This window comes from Corvus kubaryi, unplaced genomic scaffold, assembly GCF_017639235.1.
Source record: "Corvus kubaryi isolate FWS band 111438036 unplaced genomic scaffold, C.kubaryi_AGA036_p1.0 135, whole genome shotgun sequence".
NCBI classification, from domain to species: Eukaryota; Metazoa; Chordata; class Aves; order Passeriformes; family Corvidae; genus Corvus; species Corvus kubaryi.
Genome location: NW_024580669.1, coordinates 4885967 through 4896981, shown reverse-complemented (window position 1 = coordinate 4896981; position 11015 = coordinate 4885967). Strand labels below are relative to the sequence as shown.

The 11015-nt window shown below is 46.1% G+C and overlaps 1 protein-coding gene across 3 annotated transcripts in view; it reads right to left on the bottom strand.

Annotated features, from left to right (window-relative positions):
- Positions 1–239: 239 nt before the first annotated feature.
- The window catches only part of CAMK1D (calcium/calmodulin dependent protein kinase ID), a 210877-nt gene continuing 200101 nt past the window's right edge, over positions 240–11015 (bottom strand). The window contains exon 11 of one of the 3 annotated variants that reach the window (XM_042053008.1): positions 240–7866. In XM_042053008.1, coding sequence (XP_041908942.1) covers positions 7745–7866 — 122 coding nt within the window. In that variant the 3' untranslated portion in view covers positions 240–7744. The remainder of the gene's footprint in view (positions 7867–11015) is intronic. The other 2 variants (XM_042053016.1, XM_042053027.1) reach the window with 2 other exon arrangements.

Here is an 11015-nt window from a genome sequence, read left to right as displayed (position 1 = left end):
AACACCATTTCCATTGACAGCTTTAGCAAACATCTGAAGGACAAATCATCCTTTTTGTTCACTTCCCTATGAAGTGAACTGGGGAGAAAAAAAATCTCATTATTCTCCCTTGGGACATAAAGGAACATCACTGCATAAAACACAACAGGGCAGTGGAGCAGCCACAGAAGTTATTCACTCCCTTTCTTTCACGTGGGTGGAGACTCATGCACTCAAAATCATCGGACTTCACACCAGGCTGATTTAATTGGATTTATTGGAGGAAAACAATTAGTCATCCCTTTAAATTGTCATTATGATAGAAATCTCGATATGTATACATGATTGTCAAGGCAGAGAACCACTTGCGATGTAGCCCCATTAACAATTTGCAGAACTGCAAACTCATTACGCAGATAAAACTTTTGCAATGCCTTAATACATGCATGGAGTAAATACACATTCTCCCTTCTTTTTGGACATGGATGCTGTTATGAACTTGTATCAATCACAAGACCTGCAATATTAGGCACACTGACATTCCTTGATTAAGATTTAAGCCTTTGTAGAAAACATGCTTGCATTTTCATTAGAAGTCAACCGAGGGATGTTCTGCAGTTGGGGATATTTGGGGAGTCACTATTCTGGGCAGATCAGGCTTTTTTTTCACTGTTTGCTGACACAAATAAAGTATCTATCTAAAAGAAGGCCCAAATGGACCAAAATTTTGTTTCTCAACTAGAGGTCAATGTACAGCAGGTCACTGATGTTGCATTGACCAGAAACATGAGTCGCACTGACTGAGCTGCAACCTTCCACACTCTTCACTTTGGGGGTCATGCTTGATCTAATAAGACTCAGCATGTATGATGCTATGCTGGGCTCAGGGGATGCAAGATGAGAGATGGAAAAGCTCAGAGCTGCTCCAAGCAACCCCCTAGGAGATCCCACCCACCAGGAACCACAGCACACATCCACCTCCTCATGGAGCCTTGCACCAGGTGCTGCCTCAGCAATCTGAACTCAGGCTTTGTAGTTTACAACTGTAACTGATGATTTCTTGTGCTGCCATATAGTGATTCAGCAATGGCACAACCCTGGCTGAGCACCAGCCTTGAAGGTGGGCTCAAGACTTCTTGGTGTTTTTGGCCACCACGGAGCATAATTTCCAAGGACTATGCCACCAGCATGGTGCTTGCCGTCCAGCCCTGCTGCCTGCTGTGCCCTTGCCAGGAACACAGAGCAATTTCCCAGGCCTTTCAGGTGACTCTGCTTTGAGTGTTGGGAACTCGAGCATCTTCCGCTCAGCAGCCACTCAGGAGCTGGGACCAAAGCCCTGCTGATGCCCACAAGAGGTTTGGGCTGGAGCTAAGAACCATGGAGTCAGTCCTGTACCCTGCCTTGGAAAGACCTGCACAGATGAAAATGGGTCAATGACTAATGGAAGAGAAGGCAAGGACATGGTTTCCATGTGGAAGAAGGGAAAGTACCACAGCAAACTCTTCCATTAATAAATGGTATTACTTGGAGGTTCAAGGATTAAATAGTAGTATTTAGGTGGTGATGCTTTGGAAAAAATGGGATAGTTTAGCTCAGGTCTCTGCACTATTTTGTGCAGGCAAAGAATCACAGCATCTGGGTCCCCAAAATGCAACTCATTCTGCAACAGGTGAGAAAGAACTATTGTGAAGGAAGAGAAAAATGCTGAGAATTGCATGAACCAATCTGAATTTTCACTAGGAAAAAATAAACCAAAAGGAAAAAATAAAAACGAAGAGACACACCATGTTTCTTGGTAGCTCTGAGCGTTAGCGACCCAGGGAAGGAATTTTTGATGCAGATCAAATTTGTAAGTGTTGCATTAAAACAAGGATTCTCACCTCCCCAGCTCCCTGCTTCTACACCTATGTGACTGCTGCATAATTTTAAGCTGCTCTGGATGGCGACTCTTCGTGTACATGCTGCAGAGCATTCAACAGAAAGACAAAATACATTACCAGCCTTTGCAGTATCTTGTTTACAAAACATTAGCTTTTGCATTTACTTAAACTTAACAATGGATTCGAGTTACAGATACATTGAGTCCTTTAAAAGCAATACATAGAAGTAATTCCCTCAGAGGAAGTTTGGGTTGAATGTGCATAAAGAAAAGGCTCGGGAAATACAGAAACAGTGAACAGCAGTTTAATACATGCAGTGCAGTATCATGCATTTATTGGACAGTTGATGTCATCACTAATTCAGCAGTGTTTTTTCACAACGCTTGCCAATGCACATGCCCTGATCCCACTCCGGAGTATGGAAAAACTGTAAGAGCCATTCGACTGACCTTAGCATTTATGAAGAGGAGTGTAAAAAAAAAAAGCTACCTGGACAGGTAAGTGGTACTGCTTGTGGTGGGGAAGGGGGTCTTGAAAACCAGAGTCTGGGCTAAAGAGCCCCTGCCCTCCACTACAAACACTATTCACACAGCTTTGACCCAACTGTGCAAAGTCAGACCAAAAACCTGGACCAACTCCTGATCTCCCAGCGGAGGGATCTGTGATCCCTGGGGTCACAACGTGCATGTGCACACACAAACACACACGTGTGTCACAGAGACCAGAGCACCCCACAGACAGGGTGGGAAGGCAGGACCCGGCTGCAGGGATGTGAGGGAAAACAAAAGGGATTGGGTAAAACTTGCTGCTGGGCATGAAATATGGGACGACTGGTTTACCCAGGGAAACTTGTCCATGCAGCATTTGTGAGCAGGTCGCTGTTCCCTCACTCAGCCATTGCTGCCCATGATTTGCCAACTAATCCTCCACTCTTCGTCTTGATGCTGTTTTCCTTGGATATTGTAGTCTCTGAGTGTGTTTCTGCTTTTTGCTTGAATGAGTGTTTGAGTTTCTGGTGAAAATAAGCATGGTAAGGAAGGCAAAACTCCCTTCCCATGAGTAATTTCTGGGATGCATTCAGGGCCCAGTTCAGACAGGTAAGTATGCATGGGAGTGAGAACATGAGTAATCGCATCAAATGAGAATTTCCATATGCTGAATGGAAGCTACTTCTGTACCTTGGGGCTCAGCCTAGAAACTGTTATTTTGCCAGTAGATGAATCCCCTGATTCTTTGGAAAGAGCAAAACGAACAGGCTACAGCCTGCATGATCTTGCTGGCAAACTCAATCTGGTGTTTTTATCTGGTGCTCATTCAGTGCTGCTCAGGGCTGGAGCTGTTATCAAAGAAGAAAGTAATAGCACAGGTTTCCCTAGAGCTGATCTAGTTAATGCCAAGTTCACATCAAAGGGCAATATCCTCTCTGCTTGCCAATGGCTGAAAGCTAGCTGGCTTTCTCTGGCAGTATGCTTCCCTAAAAATAGGAGGGGGACAGCCTTGGGTCCAGCTGCTACTGCATTTCATGGGCACCCTGGAGGCCCATGTTCTGGTTTGCAGAGGGTTTGGGGAGAAAAGCCTGAGATCAGGGGTTATGCTGGCCCTAGGACAGAAAAAACCTTAGGACAAGACCTGAATTTCCTCAGAACCAGGCAGGGACCCAAAAGAACCAGTATTAAAAAAAATACTGTCAGTAGCCATGGAGGTATGCAGGACACACACACTGCAGAAACCCCTATCCAATGCTTACAGCAGAACTACATGGAGGTGTCTACCAGTGGGCTCACACCCCCTTTTGTGGTTTGATTCATGTCAGGAATGAACTTCTATCATTGCTTCATTTTATTTCGGCACCACAACCATAACAGACACACAAGGCATAGGTAAAATCCTACCTCTTTTTTGTTTTTTACCCGCTACTCTAATGGCACCTGTACAACAGCAACCAGGACAGAGGAGACAGCAGCAGCAGCAGAGTGACAGTCTCAAGAAAGCAACACTGCCAGGTTTTCCCCACACTCCTACTTCCCCACTAGCCGTGCTGCAGGGCCAATATCCATTTCGTGCTGCACGAGGGGTGATCCAGCAGAGAGTTAGGATGCACTGGGAATGAAGTCACATGCAAAATCATCAGCAGAAGCCCCTGCCACTGCAATACTGACTTTCAGCTCACAGAGTTCACGGGCAGCCTGTCCTCACAACATCTTCTGCAGGCTAAGGAGCCAGCTGGAGCTTTTCTGGATTTTTTTTGTTTTGTTTTCCCATCAAGAGCACTGCTGTTGGCATCAGAGATGGCCTCTGTGACTCTGGAGGTAAAAATCAACAATCAAAGCTGCAAGCAAAGAAAAAGAAGGGGAAGGAGCTGAGGAAAACAAGTTACAAGGGAAAAACACATCGGTATCAGTAAAGCAAAGCAGAAAAGGGTAACAAACAGAGTCCAGGCTGAAGTCCTCATGCAAGCAGCAAAATCACAGATTGTTTAGTAGGACAGTTCATTGGAAAAGAGCCCAGAGTGATTTTTCTACCTAGTCCTTCATGGCAAGGCCAGCTGGGGATTTGTTTTGAAGCTTTCTCCCCATGCCCACATTATTTCTCCACATTTGCATTCTCCTGTGAGAGTGGCTGAGCAGAGGTGGGCTGGGGCAGGGGAAGGACATGCAAAAGCACTGGAGCATCCCTGGCAAGCAAGGCTGGAGTGTTTGCCCTATCAGGCTGTGCTGCCAAGGGGCAAATGTCTCCAGCCCCCCCAGAAATCTGGCCTGGGTGCTGCCAAGTCACCCCCATTAAAAGATTTACCCAGATTTAAACTGAGAAGTTTTAACCAAGTGATGCTTCAGGAGAGATCTCTAAGCATTTGGTGAACCTCGGTCAGGTTTCCAGCTGTGTTTTGACTGATACAAAAGAAGAGCTCCCCACCACCAAAACTGTAACAGAAAGGACAATTTTCTTCTTAAGTGCTTCTGTTTCTTATCTTTAGATCCCAGCAGTTGATAGCAAGCTGAAGAGAAGGATGATAAATTATACAACTAAGGCAGAATATTACTTGCAGAAACAAAACCAAATCACACTAATTCCAACAATGGAAGGAAAGAATACCCCTCCCAACAAAAAAACCCACAGAAAGCATCCAGCAAGGAGGGACAGCCAGTGCATGGGAACCCCCAGCTGCAGGACAGCATGTCTGCCTTTGCTCCCGTCACTGCTCTTTGTTTTGGAGATGGAAATCCATTTGCTTTTCTTTTTTCTGCAAGATTCATTTGAATGCTGTATTTTAATCAGTGGCCACAGCAACTGCTGAGGTCAAGTTCAAACCAGACCTCAGGTTTCAGAAGAGGAGGTGCAGACGGAACACTTGAGCCCTAACCTTTAAAACTGCTCTACAAAGACAAAATTATTCCCTAACCAAATCCTGCTTTTGGTTGCATGTGTGTTAATGTGGGGAACTCCACTGATGCCAAACTGGGAGACTGTCTATCTACAACCTGCAACTGGAACAGAACAGGGCCAGCTGGGCTTAGGAAATCATGGGGAGTCAAAATAACCTTGAATTTCTTGGGGTTGGAGTGTCTCAAAACTAAAACTTCCTTACTCAGGCTGGTAAAATAAAGTGGCCTTAGACTGAGTTTAAATTGTGTTATATTCGTGTTTTGATGCTTTTGCAGCAGACATAAAGAGCTCAGATGTAAATGCTGATAAAAAGTATATGGTGGCAGTGGCAAGTGGATGGGGACAGGAGTGTGACTTGCAGCAAGGAGATCCCCTGCCCTTCAGTCTGCCCAAATCTTGGTCAGAAATCTTCACTGTGGAAATCATGTGGAGTTTTGCTATAAGCCCCCAGCAGTTCACTATCTGCTCTCCTAAAATGAGAAATTGGAGTGAAAGCCTTTTCAGTGTGAGCATCCATGCCAGCTGCAGCACAGTGGGTGCACCGGGGTTCCCAGGGCGTCACTCAGATGTGCCACAGCCCTCTGAAAACAGGGAGCAGCTTAACACGGAGGAAACTAGAGATCTGGTGCAACAGCTCTAAGTGCCACTGAAGGAGTGGCTGTTTCAGTCAGAGTCAGTGCTCACTGCCACCTGCTTTTCCAGCTTTTTTTCCCCAGCTTTCTTTTTAGTACGATGGATGAAATCCCGACTCTGCTGGCTGAAGCCAACCAGCTAAAGCTGGAGAAGGACACAGAAGGCTCAATGAAAAATACTTATCTTATAGCTTTTCCCAGCACAGGCACTATTGCCTGATACATTCAGCTCTGTCCCTGACTGGCTTTCACAATTTCTTGTGCAGAATAAATGAGGCAAGGGTGGCAACAGAGCACGCTGCAGGGAATTGTGCCTCTGGCAGGGATGGACCTACCTGGGATGTGAGGGCCTTAGAGTGCCCAGTGAAGGGCATCTGCCTCTGCCACCTGCCTCCCTTCTCACCTCCTTGAAGCAAAATCACAGATGGGAATTTCATTGAGGTAACCTGGAGGGAGTCCTTTAGCAAATCTGGGCAAATTTGCTCTCGTGTCTGTTTCAAGCTGCTTTAATGCACAGCAGCACAACAGTCATGGTGGCTGTTCCTGTGTGATGCACCAGCACAAAGAGCCTGGGAAGTGTATGCTTTCAGTAATTAAAAAATGGGCAAACTGGGCTTGCTTTGGTGTATGAGCTTCTGGGGAGAAGGGAGAGCCAGTGCCACCACTGCCCCCACTGCCTGTGCCTTTCAGTGAGGTCCTGCTTTCCCAGCTCAGTGCTCCTTGTCAACCCTCAGCCTGAGCATAATGGGGCTACTACACCAGATCCTGCCAGTGCTTTACAGAGGGGTTCACGCCTCTCCTCTCCCCACTTTTGGCCACTCTGGGAGGCGCTGAGCATCAGCAATGCCAGGCAAAGTCCTGAGGAGTTGTGGGTGCTCAGCACCTCTGCCATGAAGCCCTTGGGCTGGATGCATCCCATGCCAGAGGCCACACTGTGCAGAGGCTGGTGAATTAAATGTCTTGCTTGAGGGCAGCACAGCAAGTCAGTGGCAGAGGACAACGATTCCCAGCCCCATGTCTTCCTTTTCTTTCCCTCTGCTCACAACACACAGCGACTCGAAGGAGATGGCAGCTGCAGGATGAGACCACGCTCTGTCATTTCCCTTGCACAGCTCTGGTCAGCTCCTGCCTGACACTGTGCACCTGCCTCTCCTCTGAAAAAGGGTGCTGATCCCCAGCACCATGGGAATGCGGCCAAGGATGAGCTGACTCCCCAACGGTGGCAATTTAATTCTCCCCATGGCTTTCAAGGAGGAGGATGGAGGGGAAAGCAGCAGTTTCATAATCTGAGCAGTAACAGCTCTGCTAAAGCCAGACAGACTTGCAGTCCAATTTGAGGAGCAAGAAATGGCATGCCATTGAAATCCTCCCATGTTGCAAAGTTAACGCCAATTCCTACCTACAGAAATAGCCTATCCCTCAGCAAACTGGAAGAGGGACATTACTTGAAGTAATTTTTAAAAGAAAAAAAAATAATGCTCAGAAAGTATTTCTATTTAAATAATCCAGTTGAGATGTTTGTAGTTAATGGGAAAAAATACAACATATACTGTTACCTACACTGAGAAAAGAGTAAATCACTGGGGGAAAGAATGAGTGTTCATTAGTTAGAACATTGCTAGACTCACATACATATATATATTTATATATATATATATATGTATATATATATGTACAGCACCAGAGACTGTTAGATTCCGTTCCTCCTGGAGTCATTGCAGTTTGTGATAAATGAAACATTTCAGAATTGCAGTATAAAATATGGCCATAAAAAATCTTCTTTCTTCTAGTCCTTCGCCGAGCAGGGTGGGACGGCACCGAGGCCGCCTGCCAGCCCTGCCGCCTGCCCGCTCCTCGCCGCTCCGGCGCTCACTTGCTCCCTGTGTGCACTGTGGTCACTGTGGTGGGTCTGGGTCTCCGGTCCCCTCCTACCGCAGAAACGCCTGAAGAAGCAGATGAAACAAAACTACAGAGAGTGGATGGAGACATACCTAAAAGGAAAGCCAGAAACACAGTTAGAAATGTTATTTTTGGAGGTGGGAACTTGGGCAAAGCTGAGTTTGTTTCATAGCACGCTACGGAGCGGAGAGGACTGCAGCTGGAGAAGGGGCTGCTGCTCTTCCTGCAGTGGTGGGTTGGCTGGGTACCTCCACAGGGCATCTTTTGCCCATGGTCATTCACCTACTGCCACCACCAGCAGTGCACGCGCATCTCACAGTGACTCAATGTCCAGCTTTGGTACAGGTTCAGCCACACCGATGCCACATTTCCAGGGCCGAAGACAGAGTGGTGGGATTCAAAAATCCCTCCAGCATTGTACTTGCTCACAGTAATTTCCTCCTGGGCATGTTAAAGATGATGAAATGTCTCATATGGCCGTCTAGCTAAATGAACAGACTGTGCACCCGGGCTAAACACAGTTCCCCAGGTATCCTGAGAAGCTGCTGATAAAGAAGTACAGTGCACCACATCCATTGCTGAGTTCCAGTAAATCTAGAGGGAATGTAAATTTGTGTGACTTGGACATCACTCTAGTGACAGCTCACATTGCTCCAGGCTTCGCTGGGACATCTCCAGAACTTTCAGCTGAGATGCAGGTTGACATGAGTTGAGTATCTCTTGAGTACCAGTATTCCAGTGCAAAAAAAGCAGGTCCCCCTGCTCTGATAAGATGCAGGCTCAGAGTGATTAGAAATACAGTTCATTTTTCCAGACCGGTCAATGAAAGATGGATGAAACCTGTATTAATATATTCTCAGACTGGAGTTTGACATGGCCTTTTGACTCCTCAGGATCTTTTTGATACTTGTTAGGATTTTTAACTACTTTTCCACACTTCAAGGTGGCGTTTCATCCTCAAGGATGACTATGCTGTACATATACTTGGCCACATCCCTTTTCCCATTGACATTTGACAGCTTGGCTTCCCACTGCAATTTATCTATAACCTTAAAAATACAGAGCTCTAGGACCTATAAATAATCTAGTCAGTCCAATCACGACTAAATTGAATAAACCAACCATGGACTGAGAATCAGGCCAATACACTTGAGAAATCCTGACTGATTCCCTTAGGGATCCCTTCCTCTTCCCGACAGGTAGCATGATCCAGCCTAATGCCTGATCTCTGCTCTGCCCTACTACAGAGATTTCAGATGCAGCCTGACATAACCTCCCCTCAAGCAAAGGCCATACTTAATTGTCTTCAGTGATGTGAAATTGCTGCGTGTGAAACTATTCGGAAAGCTCACTAAATGTATAATAATAGCATCAGGCAGGAGTCTATTGTGTAATGATGGCACAGCTGGATCATGTAACTTGCTGCATGGGATCTTTTTCGTGCAAGGAATCTGTACACAGAGAAAACCACTGAGAAAGAAGAAGCAGGACAGAGACCTCAGAGATTTTCTTTTTCCTACCACGAGGTACTGGATGGAATGTATTTGATATGTTAGCTTCCTCTTAACTCCTTGTGTTTGCTGCTGGCTCTCCTCATTGGTTCTCTGGGGCTCCAGCATCTCCAACTCTCTAAATGATTTCTTTGAGGAAGGAAAATTCTTCTGCATTGTCTGCCAAGCTGGACTTAACCTTGGATGCTTGGAAATCTTCCAATATTTTTCTGCCTCGTATTTCTGGCATGTAAAAATTCATCATATCTTAACACATCTGGTTTAATCCTTCATGTCCTGGTTGACTTCACCACTGCAAAATACGGCTGCATTCTGTACAGGGGCCTCCTGGTTCTGCAGTGGTTAAACAGATTTCTTTCTGTTCCCACCCTTCCTGTTCACGTGTTTTAACACTTTACAGACTACTCATTGCCATTAATTAACACCATTTTAGATTAATTAAATGGATGGATGGAGATTAATCACCCACCAGTTTAGCAGCAAAGCATGCATCAGATGCTCTAGACCTGACTGGGGTCCAGCCTTGCCATACTGCAGCAGGAACCAAAATCAAGGCACATTTCTCCCTTGTAGGGGGTTTTCTACATTGCTGCATGGCCAGTGCGTGGTTGGAAGTGCTTTGAGGGAGGTCAGCATTGCTCCTTTGCAGGTGCCAGGTATGTGCCAGGAGCACAGTGATGGTTTTTTGGCAGCAGCTGTAGGGTTTGGCACCGGGCATCACAAACTGGACACTGAGTATGAATCCCCATCAGGCCCAGCCTGATGCAGAGGAAAGGGGCTCTCCTCTGGCGCAGCCACAGCACAGGATGAAAAAACATCTCACAGAGTACCCAGAAGGCAGAACCCAGCCCAGCCACAGGAGAAACTGTGCCCATGACAGCAAGAGGAAACAGCTTCCACACAGAGTCAGGGGACTGTGGCTGGTGGCATGACCTTGTCAAGGAGCAGGGGGTGGCAAGCAGGGGTGGCAGAAGCAGAGAGCAGCACTATCCGAAATCCATCCTGAATAACAGGTGCTTTCAGCTCCAGAATAGTGTGGGGTATAGTCTAGCAATGACTACTTCAGTCCACAGCAAAGCACTGACTGGCAATACCAAAAGCTATCAGCACTTCTTTTTGGTGTTGCATTTTAAAGTAATCCTCCTCAATTGTAAAGGCCACATCCCTCCATTTCACAATATAAACTCTCTACAGATGGACAGAAGAGAATAAAATAAATGCTCAGAAGCCAGAGAATATATAGGCCTCATAGCAAAGGACACACTTCTGTCTTCAAAATAGTCCCTTCACTGCCATGTCCGCTCCCCCAGAATTCAGAAAAAATATATATCCCAAACATCTGAGTCCACTGGGCAGCTTGCAAATCTCAATTATAGCACAAAACAAACATGGCAGAGGGACAAGTCCCACTGTGGTGCAGAGAGCCTGACTCCTGCTCAGACAAATGAGCCTCTTCGTGCAGGAGCTTAACTTGGCCTCGGAAGGTGGCTCTGACTGGTAGGATCAATCTTCTCCATGGAAAATGGAAAAGGAAAGTAAGGCAATTTTTACAGAAAAAATGCCCTATAATAATACTGTAAACTCCCAACGTAAACAGTTTGAGTAAACTTCTTCAGATTTCAACCAAATTCAAAACTTTGTTGCTTTGGGGGTCTGGGTCTTTTTCCCAAGTAAAAGCCCTTTTTCTCCACAAGAAACTGTTTTTCTCTCACAAATCACCAAGCTAATAC